Source organism: Lepisosteus oculatus, chromosome 24 (assembly GCF_040954835.1).
Source record: "Lepisosteus oculatus isolate fLepOcu1 chromosome 24, fLepOcu1.hap2, whole genome shotgun sequence".
NCBI classification, from domain to species: Eukaryota; Metazoa; Chordata; class Actinopteri; order Semionotiformes; family Lepisosteidae; genus Lepisosteus; species Lepisosteus oculatus.
The window spans coordinates 1,169,581-1,191,217 of record NC_090719.1 but is presented as its reverse complement, the minus strand read 5'-3'; the positions used below and the strand labels follow the sequence as shown (position 1 = coordinate 1,191,217).

Here is a 21,637-nt window from a genome sequence, read left to right as displayed (position 1 = left end):
AAAAAAACACTAGCGACGGACCCTTCCCTCCCAGTCGATGCCCACCACAGCCCAGGCAACAGCCCGTAAAAATTCCAACAAATTTCGAACAGCCAGAAAGTGAAAATAATGCCATCTCCCCGACGGGTGGCAGAGAACCGTCTCTCTGTCGTATTTGGGTAAAGAAGTACCCGGTAATTTCGTTTTCAGGTTCGTGGTTTTTCCTTTCTCTTTCTCAATTTTTGTTTTTTCTTCGGGGACTTTGCCATCCAATCCACTCGTCAGGCCAGCTGTCAGGACCAGCGCGGCGGTAATCTGCAGTTATTTAATTTCATTTGATTAAAGTAGGACTAGGTCAGGCTGGGTAAGGCCTGCAGGCTAGAGAGTTTTATTTAGAAGATCGAGATTAAACTCAAGTAAAATGGAAATGTCACACCGTCATATAAGACGCTGGAGGACTTGGGAAAAGGATAATATTACAGAGATGTGATGGCAGTTTCCCCCACACACACCCACCAGACCACCGCGATCACAGATCGGCGGCTGTGCACAGGATCTTATTATTATTATAATTATCATAATCTTGGGAAACCTGGAGAAGCATGGGGAGACTGGCCCAAAACCCCAAAACAATGCTATTTCTCTGCGGGCCAACAAGCCCTCGACCAGCAGGTGTCAGTGTGTGTGTAACAGAAACACCACGCGCCTTGGTATGGTACCACATTTGTTGGCCGCACGTCTCACTCACACTCCTCTGATTCCCAAGAAGAGCAGGAGGATGAAGGAAATAAAAAAAGGTCTCAAGTCGTGCGATGTTTTCGCAGTCCCCAGCAAGGCAGATAAGGGACACTTTTGTTTGGCGAGATAAGGAGCAGAAACCAAACATATTACAGGCCTCACAATTCCATATCTATTTCTCCCATTCCTGGCTTCTAATAATTCATGAATTCATGCCCTCTGATTTTTTTCTCTTCCCACTGTAACATCTGCTTCATACATACATCACCGCACTGATAGAGATCGCAGGCGGAATTGGTAATATACTGTGAACACAGGACGGTAACACTGATTAAATAACTTCCATGCTACGCCAAAATTGAAGCTGTGCTGGAAGAAAAGAGACTGATCATGGGTGCATTACAGGCGGGGCGAGACGGATTTTAGGTTAAATGCAACCCGCATACGCACACATTATCACGCGAACAATAGCTTTGGATGGGACATTACAGAAACGCCGCCGTACCACTCAAACCTGTGCGCCGGCACATCGCGCTCACAGCGGCAGCTTCTCTTCATCTGCAGCCAGAGGGAAAGCAAAGCCTGCGGTCACTCCGATGTGGAAGAAGATCAGCTTTTACTTTCGCTGTTAACGGCGCACGATTCGGAACCCGACACAGAGGCGACGCGAGACGGGACAGCAACACTCACTGGGGCTCTTCTCTTCCACAAGGTCGCAGGCGCAGAGGAGGTCCGAGTCGATGGAAATGGGCTTCTGTCTGATCCAGAACTTGGTGCTGGCCTTCTGGTTTGTCACAGGGTCGATCTCCACCTTCTCCCCAGAGATACCTGCGCAGGTGGGGAAGCGAGGGGGGAGGGAGGGGGGAAGAGAGTCAGTCAGCCGCACAAGCGATTTCAGGTCGGCCTCATGATACACCTTTTTCACGGCAAACTGGGTGCACAAACACTAGGAATTCAAACCCAAAAAATGCAGTTTCAATTTTGTACTGGGGGATGCGTCCTTCTTAGGTTACAAAGCTTCAGGTGAGCGGGTTATAAACATGAAAGGTTACCACCTTGTGATTCCTGCCCCTCATCTTCCTCATTTATATTTTTATAGTTGTTGTTATACTCGTTGACTCATTTGTCTTAGTGGCGACTGCTACATCTGTCCAACCTGTGACCTGTGCTTGCGGCTGTAGCCTGTCCTGCTGCTCCTGCGCTCTGTGTTCCACACTCTGGCCTGCCTTATTGTCTGTCTCCTGCCACATACAGTTGCTGCTCCTGCGCTCTATGCTCCACACTCTGGCCTGCCTGATTGTCTGTCTCCCGCCATACACTGACACTGGTGCTATGGCTCACCTCCTGCCTGCTGCAGAGACCTGTGGTCCTACTCCCGGCCAAGAGCTTTGTTCCACCTCTGCCTCTTGGGGTCACTGGGGGAACTCTCACTGAATGAGCTACAGATCCTCACCTCGGACTCAAGAATTTCAAGATTACTGAGTGCATGACCCCCCCACTTTTTGTTTCTGTATGTATCATCACCAAATTTGGCAGAAACCCCTGCATCAGCCCAGGGAGTTTTCTTACTCAAGGGTATACAGGAATCATCGTAATGGCAATGCGAGTACTGTTCGGTCATACCACTGTCATTCTCCTGGCGGCCATGAGCGAGTTCCTTTCTGTCTGTGCCATCTTCCTAACTCTCCCCAGAACCATGTTGTCTCACATGGTGTGTGGGGAAGGCTTGGGAAATCCAAGCCTTCCCCAGTAAGGAAGGTTATTAGGTTTGCTCCCTTTACTGCTTTCAATCTTGAAAGAACACGGCGCTCATTCAAAATGAGCTCATTACTGAGCACGAGAACACAAACACGCAGTCGGTGGGTCAGGTTACTCTCCGTCAGGATGCAAGAGAAAGATGTCACAAAGCAGGGTAAGAAGTGGCTCAGCAGTTATTTATTGCTTAGATCTGGTGTAGTCTTTGAGCTTGGGCCTTTCCAACATCCTGGCATTTCACCTGGGCACCTCATTCCTGTGGCACAAGGCTCCGACTTTCCCTTCACCCCTTTCTCACAGTGAGAGGATCATGGTAGAGGAAGTCACGGACACGTCGCTCACAGCAGCTCTTCCTAGCTCCAGGCCCCGGCTGATCTGTCGAGCCAGTTAACGCGCGGGAGCGTCAGTCTGACTAAGACGCGTCCTGCTTCCTTGTCTCGTGCTTCCTGTGGCAGTCCGCGGCTCCACCCCCTGCGCAGCAGAACCGAACACGCCCACGCTGCCCTGTTCTTTCACAATAAGGCCCTTCCTCCGCAAACCCAAGACTCGCCTTTCTCCCTGGCCCCATGTCCGACTGCCCTACAATCCCAGCTGTATAAACCTGGGTGCTCTTTTATTTGTTACTGTACGTTTCTCTCCTTTATCACTATGTACAGCCTTCTTGGCTTGGAGAGGTGCTTCATAAACAATAATGACTAAACCGTGTGAATAAGCCACCGCTGACGTCTCCAGCCTCCTCTCCGTGGGTAGTTACGCTCACTCGGACCTGACCCATGTGCTCGAACTAACTGCTAAGATGAGCTCTGGATCCGACTCCGACATCCCAGCGCTAGGGTCTGAGTTTAATAATCCTTCCTCAGCCGACCCATGCCTGGGAATGAGAAACTCCTGGAGCCAAGGATTCGAGCCATGACGGACCTCTGCCTCAGGAGAGCGGACACGAGGGGCACAGCGCGGCCAGGAGACAAAACAGAGGCCAAGCTTCGTCCCCCCTGCGCTGTAGCATCATTCACCTTTAACAAAGCCAAATGAATTTGAGTCGCAGAACGAGGATCAAAGCATCAGAGATGCACCCCCAGCCACCACTGGGCACCAACCCTCTTCTGCAGAGAGCACAGCCAGTGGCCACCTGAAGCCTAGCAGGGGAAGGGGGTCTTCCTATTACAGGTCTGCACACAGGAATATTAAATTCTACTCCTAGAAGAACATAAAGGCACCGCAGTAGCTTTTATGAAATAAGATGAGATCCAGTAGATGTCTGGAGACATCTTTTAAGAATTAAATGTACAAATGTATCACTTCTGTTGCGTTCTCCTAAGTGACAATTTTATTTGGAAAAGCATATTAGGTTTGCATAATATATTTTTGTAATGTATGATGCATATACCACATAACACAGAATTCTCAGCACAAGCCCAGAGAGAGAGCTCTCATATAAAGCCTTGAAAACTGCTTAGAGACCATTTGTACATAAGACATCCCTGTAGTCAATTACAAGTAAAATCAGTTGTTTAATCAATTTAGTGTGTATCATTGTAATGATTGTGGCTTTGTCATTAATGGCCTTTCTGTGCCATAATTTGTCATTAATGGTGCTTCAAACTGTGCCTTCCAATTTGCTGTGTGAGAAGCCCAACACATGGTTGTGAAATAGCTTTGTTAAAGGCGCTGCATTTGAGGAGGGTTATTATTGTGACTGAAGGCTTCCCCCTTCAGACAGAGCCTGACGAATATCACTCTGGAGACCACCAGCCCCTTGTCTTTAACCCCCGAGCATCCCAGCGACGCTTCAGGACCGGGCGGAAACGCAAAAGCACTCAAAACGCCCCCCCGCCCCCCGCACCTCCCCGCCATCAAGTCCTCCTTGCTGTCCCACGTGAGGTGGGGGATTGCAGAAGCTGCTGTGAAAACAAGCATGGGCTTGTAGAGGCAGCTGTAAGCACTGCAGAGGCAAAAAAAGGCAAGGTATCTGCACAAAAGTAGGTACTACTGTGCATAGAAGAATTGTAAATTCAGTGCCAAACTGCAAAACCTGATGTTTAATGCGGTTTAAAATTGGTTGCTGTAGTTACAGTACTTGCTACATTTCTATCCCAGTTCTGCTCTGTACAGTGTGTGTCTATACCAACATAAGGAAGGTGCTACTGGTAATATCTTAAACTGAGGATGTGGAGATTGTGGCTTCCCAGTGTGTCAACGTGCTATTACAAGCCAGCCATTTTAATACAGGGCTACAAGGCAACATCAGGCTGCACAGGGATGCCAGACTCCACAGAGTGCACCGCTCAGCTCACTGCCCCCAACGCCTGCTCAGGGCCTCGGTAAGCATGCAAGCTACATTCAGTTTTGCAATAGGAGTAGCCCTGGCTCACTGGAGCGGAGGGGATACACAACAGGTACCCTTAAGCTTCCGTCTTCTTCTGGTCCCAGAACACACTGTCTGGCAGTCCTGTCACACGCTCATTTTTTAAGGACTAGTGATCCATCGCCATAGCATTAAAAAAAATAAGCTCCTAACACGACTCCCCTAGCTGGGGACCTGCTTCTAAATTTCATTCTATGGTCCGATGGCTGCAGAAGCCAGGGAGCCAGTCAATATTGTTAATGTACCTTGTTAATTTGATGGGATTTGTCAGGTAAGTCCGCTGGAAAATTATATAAAACTGTTCCAGATGAACAGATGATAGTGACATGAATTAAAGCGATAGAACAATAGTAGAATACAAACCAGAAATGACACCCAAAGTGGCTGTTGATTTATTGCCATCCTGAGTTTGGTACTGGGCTTCCATGTATATTAGTGCTACAAATCTGGGTCCATTTAGCAGGGAGATGCTCATACATACATCACCGACTGCTGCTCCAAGCCAAGGTCAGTCCTAGTTGCATCAATCTTTTCAACAGAGGCTACTTCTCACGGCACCAGTTTTGTAACTGTCTCAGCTGTAATAGAATCTTTTTTACCCACGCTTCATCTTTCTCTTATCATGTGAAATATATATTCAACTTCTATTCTCTCTCTCACTCTCTCTCTCTGCTTTTTTATCTTTAAAACATTCCTCGAACCTCATTCTTTTTCCTTGGCGCTTGGCTCCGAGGGTTGTGCAGATTTTAACACTTTCAGGGCTATCGCTCCAAGGTGAATCCGCACCACGAGATTTCTCCAATTCTTCTTCACCCTTCTTTCTCCACAACGCAAAGCCTTGACCTCAACGCTGAAGACAGCTGCTGAAACATTAGCTTTTACTTTGGGGTCCTGTGAATTCGTGATCCGACCTTTGAAAAGCCACAGCTTCTCGGCAGCCTGGTGAGATTCCTCCCGTGTGCTGCTGCAAATTTGCTGGCGATATCTTGGCTTATTACACTCTAAAACATCTCCAGCTGAGTCAAATAAACCGAACATCTACATTTGGGCCCACCTGAAAGGGTGACTGAAGGAACACAGATCTGTGGTCGCAAATGGAAATTAAGAGGAAAAGTATTTAGAAAAATAGAGAAGCAGATTACTTTTCTTTACACAGAGAGTAGTGACCGTCTTAAATAAACTGTACTACCATGCTGCTGAAAAGGACTCAAGGTAATTTGATGATTGATGAGATTCTGGGATCAATTAGCGACTAGCAACCAAATGAGCAAGATAAGAAACAGCCTTCTCACAATTGTAACGCTTATATTGTCATCTGTCTGTCTTGAGCCTGAGTTAAGTGGCGAGTAAAAAACTATATGCACAACCATAATACAGCAAGGAGGTATGGCTCTCTTTTGTCAATTAGAGTTCGAAAGAATCTAAAAACAACATGCATAGTACCCAAAATATATAAAAACACCTATTTATAAAACATAGAAGTTATATAATTAAGGTAACATAACCTAAGATAAAGGCAGAAAAACACAAGAACGAACAATAAACTATATTAATGTATCTCGGTATGACTCACATGAAGCTCCTTCTCTCACCTCAGAGCTCCAGGCTCGAGCACATAACACACGGTTTCATGGTTCACTTCATTCCATCTGGCACAAAGGAAATGTAACATCAGTGTAAACTGAGTGGAATGTTTTTAAACGCTGTTCAAAAGGGACAACTGATGCCATTTCCACATTTCTATCCCAGTTCTACCATCTAGACTTCCAGAGACCTAGATGGACATGGATTCCATTCATCACTGAAAAATATTCTGCCACTTGAACTCAGGTTAAGTCACGAGAGAAGGCAGAAAAGCACCACTGTTACAGTGTATTAGGTTTCAGCATACGAAAAAAAAAACTTAAGTGCTGTATTTATCCACATTTAAACCGCAGTTCTAAAAGGAGAAAACAAACATTCTATCCACTGGAAATGTGAGGTTTTAGTAACTCGGTGTAGAAGCTGTTTTTGTTTTAGGAAAGCAAACTGACAAAAAACCAAGCCAACAAAGCTCAATTCCTATCTTTCTTTAAATGTCCATTTATTTCCCAATGATATGAGGCAATTTTCCCACATTGTGACAGTGGAGAGCGAGCCTGGAACCCAATATTAAAACGGATGTGGATGACATCACAACTGTGACATTCAGATCACTGATGATGCCATTAATGTCACCGTCTGGCTGGGTGGCTGGGCTGAAATTCAATTAAGCATTCTGACAGTCTGGAAGGACCTTAGTGTTGTCGACTGTACAAGTCCGATTGGAGATGTCCCCTCTGCACAGAAACTCCTGGGTAAAACGCTATAGAGACGCAACAAGCTTGCATCCACATATTACTGAGCTCGCAGCAGGGCTGTGGAGATGGGCCTGTCACTACCAATTCCGAAGTGACAGCATGTGCATTTCCTAAAGGCACCGGGGTCTTGAACATCTAACTCCGTCAACGTTTATGTACAGCCTGAAAAAATAAAGCACACAGCAGTCTTTGCAGAACACATATAACTGCCGATGCTTTGCCCTCGTGAATCTCCAGCGTTCTTCACTAATCTGTTAACTACGTGAGAATTAAAACTCTTCAGACTTTACCGAGTTGCAGTTTCTGGTGAATAATTCAGGGGAGTACAAATACTTAGTAGCAGTCCATACAGCACACAAGATACACATTTTCGCTAACAAGATGGAACCTGACCCAGTGACTGTAAAGTGATTTTGGATCTGAAACCTGCTCGAGGCTACATACTGGAGATCTGTATAGACCTTCCTCCAACACGCAGTGAAATCCAGGTATCGGCACCTGCAGGGAAAGACACCTGTGCCGTTGGGAGAATACAAGGTTGGTCGGGATGTTCCCAAAATATGATGATTAAATAAATTTAGGACAGGCCTAAAATAAAATAGTTTGGAAAGTGAAATGCAGGAGGGCATGATTCTCCTCAAGAGAGCTGCGCCAGCATAGTGTGAGATAAAAATACGGGACTGGCTTTCATTTATTGAAGCTCAACAGGAGTTTGAGCAAAAGACCAAGCAGTTGAGCAAGCAGAGTTCGCTGACTGAATACTGCATCTTTAGAAATAAACAAGTACATAGAAGTTCAGCTCTGTTTTACCTTGTCATCTAGATACAGGCTCTATTCCTTAAGATTACAACATCCCAGAATGGCAGAGATATAGTGTAATCATGTACTGGTGTCACTGCTTGGCATCGGTTATCAAGACTTTACCTATTAATTTGACTGACACTTATTCTAACTGACTTGCGTTTCTAGGCATGTTACTGGGGCCATCTCAGTGAAGTATCTTGCTCAAGGGCACAACAGCTGTGCCTCACCTCGGATTTGAACCTGCAACCATCTAGTTATAAACCCTTTGCCCTGACCATCACTCCTCTCGGCTGCCTGCATAAACGGCAAAGCCCCGAAGTTCCCTATTATCTGTCATGTTAATAACATGTTTACAATATTATAATTGAGATATAGGATCTTTGCATTCTGCTCTTGATTTTAGCAAAAAAGAGCTGCTTTAGTTGATGGACTTATCCTGCATAACAATTTGCATTGACCCGATAAAAATTATGCTCCAATGACATTAGTTGGCAGCATCTTTATCACCTGGAGGATAAATAAGAATGATTTATACTGTTTAATTTTGAACATATTACATAAATCACAGCTCAGTCATATATTAGTGCAGCTGAGCTATGCTGGGTGACAGAGCTGGCTTCTGGGCTGTAAACGGAGATTCCAGCCATCAGTGGGACACCAGCCTTCGCCCCAGTTTTGCTTTTTAAACATGTTCCACAAAGTGTCACATCCTCACGCAGAATCACGTCCTCGACTCCAGTTCTTAAAGGACTTTATACCAGCTTGGAATGGCTAATGAGCACCATATAACAAACCGTTAAACTGTACCACTAGTCACTGCATCCCTTAGAATTAATATCTTTTGCTATTTACTGTTGGTGATTGCTGCTGCCGTACAGCTCCAGGGTCCAGGAGTCTGTCTGTGTGGAGTTTGCGTGTTCTCTCCAGGTCAGCATGGGTTTTTGCAGCGTGTCTTTCTATTCTGCCACCTCCCACAGGAATGTGGGGTGGGTTTGACTGGCTGCTCTAAACTGTCCCCATCGCTCTGGCCAAGAGATGGACTGGAGGGGCTCCATCTTGCCTGGTGTCCTGTGCTTCTGAGACAGGCTACATACAGCAGGATATGTGCCTTTCTGGTGATGTTCGGAGGCATCAATGTTACTCTTCTCTCAAGTGGCATCACAGCACTTGAACACCTCTTTAGAAACAGCTGTTTCTAAATCTATCCAGCATACAGTATATGAACTGGATATTCTACGCTGCAAGTCAATACACAAGTTATAGTAACCTCACCTATGAGCAAAAACGTCTATAAAAAATATGAATTCAGTAAATCAAGCGGAATTGGATGTTAATACATATAAGGGAATGGAGAACATAGTGTTAGGTGATGCAGAGCTCACCAGACTTTTAAAGACTGATAAAGACTCAACGAGCCCAGCTTCTCCATTGGCGCTGTGCGGCAGGCCTGGAGACCTGCCCGACTGTGACCCCGAATGGCCAGGATTAGGGGATCCTGCCTGAAGGACATGCTTGAGAGAAACTGCTCGGTGTCCAAACAAAACTGTCCAGTTTACTAGACCGTGTCTCCTTGGAGGAATTACTTTGAACAAAATAGAGAAACAGGGCCATGATCTCAATAACTGCATATGGCCCAGGCTCATTACCATAGTGAGCAGGAAAAATGCACCTGCTCATTCCCCACCTTCAGCTGCGCTCCGCGTTAATTTCAATTCGTCTTGCCTTGTGCTCCAGGAGCTCATACAGCAGGGGCAGCAAGCACTCTGCACACAACATCTAAGAGACCCACGAGAGGAACCGTTAAAGAAAAGAGTCGCTCATGTGTTGTGTGTTATTTTTATAAAAGGGTGTTTGCATGTTCGTCGTGGCGCAATTAACCAAAAAATTATTCCCGGTCTGTCACCCTGCCGAACACCCCTGATCAGGCAGTGTAAAAAAGGCCCAGCTCTCACCCTGGTCACGGGTAGGCGACGCTAGACGCCACTCCAGCCTGTCGCTGGCCTGATTACTGTCCCCACCAGCAGCCCACTGCAGTCGCTGCTCTGCCCTGCGCCTTCTTCCGCAGAAAGAAAACCAACAGCCAATTTGAAAAAAAGATGATGTCATTCAAATCTGTTCATCCCTAGTTGTTTGTCCACATAGGAAATGTGGCTTTTTTTTCTTAAACAGCAATAAAAACGAGTGCCCTGTTGTTAACCCTGTAAATGCTTTTTAGTGCACAGCTCATTAATATAGCGGACTTCGATACGGAGCAGACATTACCGGCTGGTCTAAATCAAGGACACCTTCTGAAATCTTGCCTGACGCTACACTTAACCCGACACGCCGATTCACATGACTATAAAGAAGGTATTTTTATTGCTGATTACTGAAGTTGGTTTATGACTTCTTTATTATCTTGGCCAGTATATAACTGTAAAAATGTTGCAGATCACTAAACAAACAGCATCCGAAGTAATAAATAACACTGGAAACTGTATGAGCACTGGTCATAAACGACTACCCAAATGTTAAGGACAGAGTATTTACTAGCTGACCATGCTTATCGGAAATTTAAGTAAAAACCTTTTTAAATGAATCTGAATGTTTTCTGAGCCACAAAAATGATCTCCGTTATTTGAACCAGCTGTGTTCCCATTCAATGTCTTGTGGAGAAGATCCCTAAACCTGACATTCTGCATCTTCACAGCTCTGCCCTGCTGCTGACACCTGTCTTGGGAGCTGGCTGCACTGGGTGATCATGGGCCTACAGGAAGAATTGATCTGCTCCCATTTTTTTTTCTTCTTTATGATCAGTTACATATCAACTGCCTCCCAGCAGCGCAGGGCTTCACATGGCCTCCGTCAGAGAGACACGCTCTGACAACAACCGGTCTTGTGCCCAGCAAGCTGGAGAGGTGTCACTCAAAACAGCTGACACACATCACTGCAGTCAGGGTGAGGCAAACCAGGCAGCCCTGCCTGAAACAGGACACCAGGTCCACACGCACGAGGAGGAACACACAATCGCCGTCTGGCGTCCACGACAGCGGTGCTTTTGCACTGTGAGCTCGACAGCTGCCCTGCTGCTTTCCTGGTACAAGTCGAGCGCACTGCCCCCAGACAAAGCGGGCCGCGTGGCTGAGCGCTGGCCCTTCTTCACCAGCGTCACCCCGGCCCAGAGTCCCTGCAGGCCCGTTCGCTCTTCACCCCAGTCCCCCTCGCCGGCCCCTCTTCTGCCTCCCCAAGCAAAAGGACATTCCAGCAGGCTGGCGGCTCCCGTGATCCCAACATTCCCCTTCTTCCGCCGGGAGCTGCCCGTGCTTCCCCGGCACTTTGCCACCCTCATGATGCCGTGACGGACTCGGCCAGACGCCTGCCTGAAAGCCATTACCTCTGTGATTACCGCCATTATGTCATTAATCGAAAATCAAAACTGTCTGGACGTTGGCCGGCTTCTCTCGGCTGCCAAAAACAACACACCGCCCAAGAGGAGACTAAGATCGTGCTCAAGTTAAGGGCGGGACAGAAGGCTCATGCTGTTCTGGATATCATATCTACAAAACTAGAGATCACATGCACCCTTCTCCCTGCGCATCAGTGTTCGATATTTGCTTTCAAACCCCGTTAGCAGTTTCTGTCCTGATGGGTAGGAGGCAGAGCACAGAGTGAGTGAGTTGTTCCCCCTTTAATGAGAAACGACACGTTTCCAATAAGCATAACGTTAATTCCCCCCATTTGTTTTCCGCAACGCAGTTAACGAGCTTTATTAAACAGCAGCATTGTATTAATTCCACTGCCATTTTTTATAATTTGGTTCAATTAGGACGTTACAGCGCGCTTTGCGAACGGTGCGCTGCCGGGCTGTGCCGTTACGAGGAGGGAGTCTCGGAAGGAACTGCCAGACTCCGTAATTCATCTGAAAAAGCCAATAAACCTCACCGGCCGAGCCTTTTTTTTTTGAAGGAAGAAGCACAGCCCTCGCGTCTCAGGACAGGGGTCGGCCCCTCCACTCTCGAACACGTTGAACTATTTCCATCCCCCTTACAGCTGTCCTCTGTATCCACCATTTATCTTTCCTGATCTGCCATGACCTTTTCAAGCCTTCTCTTCAGACAGCTTCCAGATACTCTGAGTCAAACTTCACTGGAAGCAAACTATCACATAAACTGTCAAGCGTGGAGCTCACAGCCGAACACTGGCCAGCCTTGGCGCAGCAATATAAATCCTCCTCCGACGTGACAAGCTCAGAACAGGCAAACATTCCTACACTCAAGAAACGGATACAGCGAACTGAGCCCCTATTACCCAAATAGGCTGAGACAGTTTTCAAGTTTCATCAGCGGTGTTCATTTCCGAGACAAGGGCTCATACATGGTTAAAATAAGGGAGAGTGACAAGCGTGCCTCTCGAACACTCCGCGTTACAAGACTGGCAGCCAGCTCCAGCGTCGGAGGTGGGCGTTTAGCCTGTCGTGGCTGCCCCGAACGTTTCTGTTTATAGACCTGTACTTCAGGTCTCCCTCTCACCGATTTGGGATTCAGAGCACAGCAGGTTCCTTCCCTGTCCTCGGGCGGCATCGACAGTCCCATGTGCTGGAGGAGCCTCACCTGGGACAGCTGCTAACAGGCCCACACTGCCACGCGGAGAGGCCTAGAGCCTGGAAAGGCAGATGCCTCAGGGGGTCAGGGTGTAGCTTAACCAGAAGACAGGACGGCTCACAGGTCTGTCAAACACACTTAGCGTTACCATGCTCCTTTGCAGGTTTGTTTCCTTCATTTCTGCAGCATGGCTCAGTCTGACTTCCACGGCGCAGACCCACACAGATCACAGGACAGATTCTGACCCCGGCTGAATAATGGCACAAAGAGACTGGACATCCATAACGTGGACAGCGGCCTGTTACAACCACGAATACCGGTGCGCGTCGGATAACCGAAACACGAATCACCTACTGCAGTACTTGTGGACTTCTTCACATTACACCTTGCAAAACAATGAGATATTAACAAAAAAATATATTTTACAATGATTATTCTGCCTTACAAGAGACTAACTCGTGTAACCCAACCAGCCACCACTTTTTCACATCTGCTTGGGACCCACGCAGGCTGCACTAAGCTGACAGCGGCCTACTCCTAGCAGATACAAACAGCACCTTTCCTCTATGTGCCACAATATAATGACATTAAAGAACATTTATCCTAAGAATTATGCAATTCGGGGCGGTGAGGTGGCTCTGTGGCTCAGGATCTGTGCCTGTGGCTGGAAAGTTGCCGGTTCGTATCCCGCAGCCAGCAGAGGAATCCTACTCCGTTGGGCCCCTGAGCCAGGCCCTTCACCCCAGCTGCTTCAGGGGTGCCGTATAAATGGCTGACCCTGCGCTCTGACCCCAAGCTTCTCTCCCTGTCTGTGTGTCTCATGGAGAGCAAGCTGGGGTCTGCGAAAAGACAGATTCCTGATACACGAAATTGTATATGGCCAATAAAGTGATCTTCTCTTATTAGCCTATAAGGATTGTACAGATTCTTAATACTGTAGTTTATTTAGGTGTTTCATGTTAACCGCTTGTTAAAGCGACTGTTGTTTTGCAACCTTTAAAACCTTTTATTTTTGGACCAGGAAGTTCAAGGCACCCAGAGCTGCAGGGAGACGTCCTAAATGCATCTGCTTATCGACAGGCAGAATACGTCCCTGTCTGGTGGTCTGTACAGGTAGAAAGCAACAGTTGCTGTCCTTTGCAAGTAGAGGAAACTCAATCAATAACTGTGCAAAATTATTACATTAATATACATTGCTGCAGCTGTAATGAGTATCGTGCCATTAGAAACCTACAAGAATCCTCTCGTTCATATACATGGTGAGACAGGTGACCTACTGCACGCAACACTGTAATGCAGAACCTGCAGTAAAACATTTTTAGCCTGTCACATGTCATTCATTCAGCACTGCGCAGAGAAAATGTGTGAAGTGGCCACAGATGTGATCTCATTCAAGTTGTCATCAGAGGGCTTGCTGTGGATGACTGCTCTGGATCCTGAATTGAAATTTTATAAAAAAAGCTGCATGATCTTATCTAGCCCTTAACTGATTTTAATATGACTGTGTCCGTTTTAAGTGAAACCTGGTGGCACCAGACATTGTAAAGGAGAAATCCGGCAGTGACACTCAGAAAGAGCTTTAGAGGGAAAGCGGGGACACCCCTGAGCCCTGCACACGACAGAATTACTGTTCCTGCATGAAGTACAGCACCAACATGGTCACCAGGAATAAAACATCCCTCGTGTTGGTGCTTCTGTACAAGTGCTGCCACCTCTGCCCTGAAGACGCCACTCCACAGCTCCCATGTTTGTGTCGCGCTCACAGTCCCAGAACAGCAGCAGGACGGAGTTCAGCCTGGGCGTGAAGGGGGTCCGAGCCCTGCAGAGCAGCGGCCCGCGAGAGAGCCCCTGGGAAAAAATAACCTACCTAACTGCACGTCGGTGGTGAAGCGGAGCTTGTGGATCATGCTGATCTTGAAGGACTTGTAGTGGTGGCTGCTGAGCATGTCCTGCACCGCGGTGATGTCGATAGGGGGGTCCTCTTCCGAGCTCTCCTCCCCACGGGAGCCTGCAGGGGGGGAGAGGAGGGCGACGCTCACAGATTTGTGCCAAAGTGAAAAACCGAGAGAGCTTACTATCCTCTGACAAAAGCAGCCAAGTAGCCACCTTTCCAACTCGTTACATTACAGGAATTTGGCTCAACCAGTACTTTTTCAAAGCAGTTTGATTTCCATTCACAAGCAGAAATATAGCCCCCCCCCTCCCCTCATGACAACCTCAGATGACAGAAGAATGGGCTGGGAGCAGTCAGCGAATGGGATGGACCACAGGTGACGATGCTGTTCAAGTTAATGGTCATCAGTTGGTGGAGGTGTCCAACATTTTGTCCATTGAGGTGATATAATCAGGGAGCTGGCTGTACCAAAGGTCAGGCTGTAATGTACTGGAGGCCTTCTATTCATCCGTCCCATGTTCGGATCCTAAGATAATTCATGCAAGTCGCTCCAGAAAGATTCATTCAGAGACGGTTGAAACGAATCCGCTCCCCAGACCTTGTGTTTGGATGGGCTTCTTGAAATGTGTTATTGAAGAAAACAAAGTTCCCCACTTTAATCCATCATGGTCTTATCTGCTTTAAGTCATTAAATACTAATGATGGCAAGTAATTGAATATGGAACTTTCTGTGGCTCTTTCTTGTGATCTTGTAAATCATGACTTGAATTCTGAAGACTTACTGTTTTCCCTGACCAGGCAGAACTCCAGAGTGCTCTGACTCTCCAGCGTGCCCTCTAGGTCCACAGCCACATTGGGCTCGCTCTGCTTCTCCAAGCGATACTGGGGACCTGCGGGACACACAGTAGATGCCATGAAGCTCAGGGGTGCCGAGTAGCCCCCCCCCACACTCGGAATCCCTGAATCGGCCAAGCTCAGCAACTTCTGCATCCTGCAAAACATCTGGACACTGAAAAAAAAAAACAGCTGGATTTCACTTTAATTTCTGGAACTCGAGCTCAATAGCTTTTCCAAGTAGAGGGGCAACAATAAATTCCTGTAACACTCCAAACATTTCATTTTTTGGAAGGGGGAGGTGGGGTGGGGTGACCTGCAGATGAGTTACGGCCTTGGACAGCTCAGACAAACCCTCATTGCGACGGTGATTCGTGATCGTGGCAACGTTTCGCCTAAACTCTGGCTGCAGTGAATGAAGGAGAAAAAGGGAGAAGACAGGCAGACCACGTTTCACAGGTCCTCAGGCCTTGGACGCACCTAAGATCCACATATCGGAAAAACAACAGCAACTAAGAAAACAGCATAAAACAAACGCCCACCTCCTGCACGTTTTACTGAATGAATGGGAGCGCGGGACCACAGAACAATTTTAAAATTGATTAACATTTAAGCATTTCTTTTTTACCACTTATCACCTTAATTGATATTTTGCTTTCCTCCCCAACACACCTCTGATTTAATTAGCGCTAATGAGACTTTAATGCGGGGTCACTGTCGGAGCTGGGCCGCGCCGCGCCGGTGTTTGTTTGTCAAGCGCTACGAGAGGGCCAGGAAGTGGAGTCAGCTCCGCTCCCCAGATGAGGGCTGGAGACCAACACCGGCCGCGCGCTCACAAACTCGGCGCACCTTCGGTGTTCGTGTGGAGCCCGGAAACCTCGGAAATTACTGCCGCAACTGTTCGCAACCGTTTTGCTGCAAAAGCATTGAACCACGGTGCTGCGCTGCTGTGCATTATTAAATAATAATTAATAATTGCTTACACTTATATCGCGCTTTTCTGGACACTCCACTCAAAACGCTTTACAGGTACTGGGGATCCCCTCCACCACCACCAGTGTGCAGCCCCACCTGGATGATGCGATGGCAGCCATAGTGCACCAGTCCGCAGAGTGACGGAGCCAGTTTAGAAATGGGGATTATCAGGAGGCCATGATTGGTAAGGGCCAATGGGAAATTTGGCCAGGACGCCGGGGTTACACCCCTACTCTTTTCAAGAAATGTCCCGGGATTTTTAACGACCACGAAGAGTCAGGACCTTGGTTTTACGTCTCATCTGGAGGGCGGCGCCTTTTTACAGGATAGTGTCCCCCTCACTATACCGGGGCATTAGGACCCACACAGACCGCAGGGTGAGCGCCCCCTACTGGTTCCACTAACACCTCTTCCAGCAGCAACTTTAGCTTTCCCAGGAGGTCTCCCACCCAGGTACCCGAGATCGGGACAGGAGCTGTTGAGCTTGCTGTACATTGAGGACAGGGGATACATGACAGATCTTTTAAAACCCCTTAAAAACCACTCCTTATACAGCCAACCCAAGAGACCGCATCAAACTCAACAATACCACAAGATCACCAGAGGAAATGACCAAAAACTTAAAACAAGAGGCACTTTTTTTTTTCCCATCCAGCCATGTTTTTGAAGCCAACTCTCTGGCAACTTTTAAGACTCAGAAAACCGCCCCTCCAAACAACCTATAAGGGATAAAAAAAGGGCTAAAAGGCCTCTCCTTGTCTGTCACCACTCGCTGGCTCAAATGTTCTTACTTTCAACAGGGAGGTAAAAAAACAGGTCTTGGCATTGTGCAAAGAAACATCCTTCGTAGTCCGAAAGCAAAAAGTACGCAGTCCATTATCACAAACCCCAGCATGAAGAAGTGGGAACCATGAGTGTCCGGGTGCTACGACAGGACACGTCCCCCCCGCCCCGCTCTCCCACTACAGCACAGCATTGACGTGACCGAGGGCACAGGAAGTGCCAGAGAGCAGCTTCCTGCACGCCCAAGCAGGGCGAGACGCGGCCGGGCCTGGCGGATTCACTGCAGCTCCCCTCCGCGCATGTCAAGGTCAGAGGCTGGTGTGCACGCCAGGGGGCTGCAGCAGGGGAGGGCCATCAGATTCGCCGCGTCTTAAGAGGCCGTACTCATCTCAATGGAAATGGAGAACCTTTTCGGTGACCTCTTTGGCTCGCAGAGATTTCAGACATAATTATGTCGCGAGAAGGAGAACAATAAAAGAGAATGAGGGGGTGGGGGGGGGGCAGAAAACTTGAAACACAGGCTCGGCCAACTTTAGGTCAGAAATCAGCTGAAATTCATTTACTTTTCCCTGAACGCCACAGTGCTTTGGCTTCTAATGGCATCCAGGGAGGGGAGAGAATAAAGGAGAGGTTTTTAAAATGCCGCTCCGTTTAAGGACTCCGGAGAAAGCCGCAGTGGGGGTTCGGGGGGTTCCCAACCACCAGCAGGGTCTTCCAGAAAGCATTAACAGCAGGGCAGGGGGCAGAGGGCAAAGGGCAGAGGGCAGGGCTATTCCAAGCTGGTGCAAACTCACCAGTCCAGCACCAGAGATCTCCCGAGAATAAATCACAGGCTCTCACAGGGCGTGGAGCTCGAAAGAGCTTAACACAGCAAACAAAGACAAGGGGATGCTTACAGGGCTCTTCCAGATTCCACCTGCCTGTGGCCCCTGCTCTGCCTGACACAGCTAGTGCCACCTGAACCACGTCCAGCAGCACTGGCACCTGGGCAGGACAGAGCTTCAACACACAGCGGCGCAATCAGGGTGGAGGCCTAAGAAACAGGCTTGCTTACCACCCGCTTCCTGACTGCCCTTACACACAGATCCGTAAAGTCCTTAGATCCGTGATTGAAACCAGGTTATTTACATCTTAGTCACCAGGCGGATCTGATTCAGCGTGTTGCTGTACGGTAAGTGTTTTCTCTTAGCGGTGTTAGAAAACACTGTGCTGGCAAGAGAAGCAAAATATCATGAAATTCAATGGCAGGAGCTTAACCCTGTAAGGAAAGTAATTGTTGTAATGCGCCTGTTTTTCTGTGTGTGTGTGCCACAGGCAACTGTATTTTTATTAAAGTAGCAGTGACCCCAAGAGACTGAATTAGCAAAGAGCACAGGAGACCTGGTCTAGAACATTGCATTATTTCAGGATATATAATTTAATACGAACTGTCCTTATAAATCAATACATATTACGTTTAAACGACAGAGCAGATTGTAGACATCGCTGCCGCCAACAGAGAGCCCATCAGAGCATCGCCATGCAGACAGCAGGGAATTCGCAGCAATTTCACAATCTGCGAAAGACAAGTAACCCGTTTCATAGTTATTTTTTGAAAAATACCAAAAAAAAACAAAAAAACTTGTCACTCTAAGTAGGGCAAAGACTGTGGGCAGTGTTTACCCTTTTGCAAGTAGTTTCCAAAATGTCACGGGAACCTTAAAAAGTATGTGACCTCCACAGAAGAAAGGGAAATGCTACAGACCCCCCAGGGCAATTTCTATATAACAGTTAATACATTTTAATCTGTGTATAACTGGCAAAACTCTGGCGGCAGAAGACACAGACCTTTTTCTGACGTAGGTGCAAATTTGAACTATTTTCATGAAGAGGGAACGGGGCTGGTCTCTGTGACAAATCAGAAAGCCTATATTCAAGAGCAGGAAGGCTTCAGCACCACTGATGTGAAGTGTGAGGTGAAAGTGCTAAGCACAGTATTTACCAAGAAACAAGAAGCCATATAATCTCTTTACATTTGAGCTACAAATCTGCATCAGAGAGCAAATACTGCAGCTAATACACAAACGCATAAAGTGACCTTTACGTTCTCTAGTCAAGAGATCCAAGAGAATCCAGCACAGCTCCATTGGAGACAGGATTTGACCTTGCAGACGCAGGCGATGCTTTCCAGCTTCAAAAAGCTGCCTTGGATGGATGACTGCAACAAGAACGCAAGTTTTATGTCTAAACCTTTCACCGGCATCCAACCTCAAGGTGCACAGAGTTCACATGGCCAGTCGTCAGGCGCAGTATTTAAGGGAAATGCACAAAAAACAAATCTGCAAAAAGCACCCAACAGATCTCGCTACTCCCATGAGTCTCAGTGTGTTTTAGCTGCTATTTAGCCTGCTTTGTGTTGACAGGGGTTTGCTCTCAGCTATCTGAGGCGGAAAGGGGAAAGGGAAAGGTGGGAAGATGGAGACCGATTCCAGGGTTCTCCCCCTGCTCTTTCTCCGGAAGTTTGCATTTGAAAAGACCTTGATCTGTCCAATACATTAGGGGAGAGAGGAAAGCAAGATGTTCCCCTCCAGTTGGGCTAATTAACACTTTTGAAGGAACAGTCCATATCCCTTAAATTGCTGTGGGGATCCAGATGTGCAACTAGGCTAATGACTGACTGGCTAACGAAGAAAAATGGGATCCCGTTCTTGAGCAGGAATGTAAGTCACCTTCCGAGCACGCCGTGGTGTCATCTCTGTCATTGCCGAGACTGTTCCCGGTCATCCTGGCTGACGACGGGGCTTCTAATGGGTTTTTTTGTGCTCTCCATCCCAGGAGGGGCTTGCTAGCATTTTAAAAGCACAAGGTCACAGAGCCCCTGCGTGACTCTCCGAATCCAGCAGGAAAGGCGCTAAAACGAAACACCTGAACATCAGAGAGCGGGTCTTATTTACCAGCTGCAGAAATGAAAAGTTTCAGCAGTTAAATAAATACCTGTCACAATTACCGCTGTGTTATACATATGTGAGGCACTGGGCCCCAGGCAAGGTTCAGTAATTCGCTGAGCTTTAGGACTGACCTTAAGACGAGGGTGATATGTCAGGGTTGCTCTTTACATATACTTCATTGATTTTTATTCAACTTTCAAATACAAATCACTTCACTGAGTATAGGTAAAGCACTTTTAAAATGCATGCGATAAAGTATGACTTTAGCAACAGCGGATATTCACAGAGAGCACTAAGAAAAGAGACTTCCTGTAGTTTGCTTTGCTGACAAGACTAGGACAGAGGGGAAACGTGGTAGGAGAAAAAGGAATCCCCAGGTGCAAATGAAAGTGAAGAAATTATGTAACAACAATAATAATAATAATAATAATAATTCCTTACACTCATGAAGCGTCTCTTTGGACCCTCCACTCAAAGCACCTTACAGGTAATGGGGATCCCCTTCACCACCACTAGTGTGTACCCCAACCTGGATGAAGCGATGGCAGCCAGAGTGGGCCAGTCCGCTCCCCACACACCAGCTCACAGTGGGGAGGAGAGCGGAGCAGGACCAAGGAAAGTAGATTTCCGGAGGCCAGGGGCGCAGTGGGGAGATGGGGCGGCGCACGATGAGAACGCTGCAGCTGGGGCTGCCTTCCTCTGAAGGAAACCAGAGCTGACAGGGGTTACCTCTGGAGAGCCCCGCTTCTCCGTTCAATACCTGAGAAGATGTGGCAGGCCCTGTTGGGAGACCCTATTTTTTTTGTGCAGCCGGGAGCCCCCGAGTTGCTCCTCCTCCATCACCCCGAACCCATTCCTAGCAACCCTTCTGTACAGCCGCCCGCGCCCCACACGATCACACACCACGTGAACCCGGACACCCACAGCTCCCTAGTCCAGCCACTTCTCTCAACGCTGGTCCCCGCTCAGCGGAGGGAGGTATGTGGGGAACTTGGTCCCTCTTGCCTCGTGCTGGAGGAGACGGCCTTCTCCCTGATACTGCTTCAGAATCCCCCCCCCCCGAAAAACACGAGGAAGAGCGAGACCAGGGAAGACAGAGAGGGAGCGAGGGAGGAGGAGGGGGGTGTGGGAGGCTATTAAGCTATCAAGCTGTATTCAGACAGATCTGGCATCGAATTACAGTAATTATTGTTATTGTGCTGAGAGACTTCGTGAGGGGCTGAATTTATTCTGGGCCAAAGGTGCCGAAGAAAAGGAAAAAAAAAACTGCAAGATATCAATCGAAAACCAGTTTAAACCAAGGCTGCGTCTCTCCATTCCACTCTGTAAGCCTGAAATGCCAGTGGCGGGTGGGGGGGGGGGGTTGTTAATGGCATCTCAACTAAAATACCCACATGGTGGCATGGGCTCGGAGAATCAAACAAGGTGCCACCCCTCATTGGCAACACCAACACCACAAAGACCTTGCCGAGAGCTCTGTATTAAGATTTCTGGAGTGGAGAACACTGGGTAACACTACAAAAACACCCTGTTTCCAACAACCATTCTCCAAGCTCCCACAGTTCGTGACTGGATGCGGTCATGCAGCAGCACATTCCTTCTGAATACACATTCCTGTTTCACCATGAATCTCTTCCTCCCTTTACATGTTCCAAGAAACAATC

At 47.7% G+C, this 21,637-nt stretch overlaps 1 protein-coding gene across 3 annotated transcripts in view; it reads right to left on the bottom strand.

Moving 5' to 3' along the window:
* Positions 1-21,637, bottom strand: part of mapkap1 (MAPK associated protein 1) — a 90,971-nt gene that overhangs the window by 15,138 nt on the left and 54,196 nt on the right. For all 3 annotated transcript variants that reach the window (XM_069183286.1, XM_069183285.1, XM_069183287.1), the window contains 3 exons: positions 15,237-15,344; positions 14,428-14,568; positions 1,408-1,545 (listed from right to left, as the gene is read on the bottom strand). In XM_069183286.1, coding sequence (XP_069039387.1) covers positions 1,408-1,545; positions 14,428-14,568; positions 15,237-15,344 — 387 coding nt within the window. The remainder of the gene's footprint in view (positions 1-1,407; positions 1,546-14,427; positions 14,569-15,236; positions 15,345-21,637) is intronic.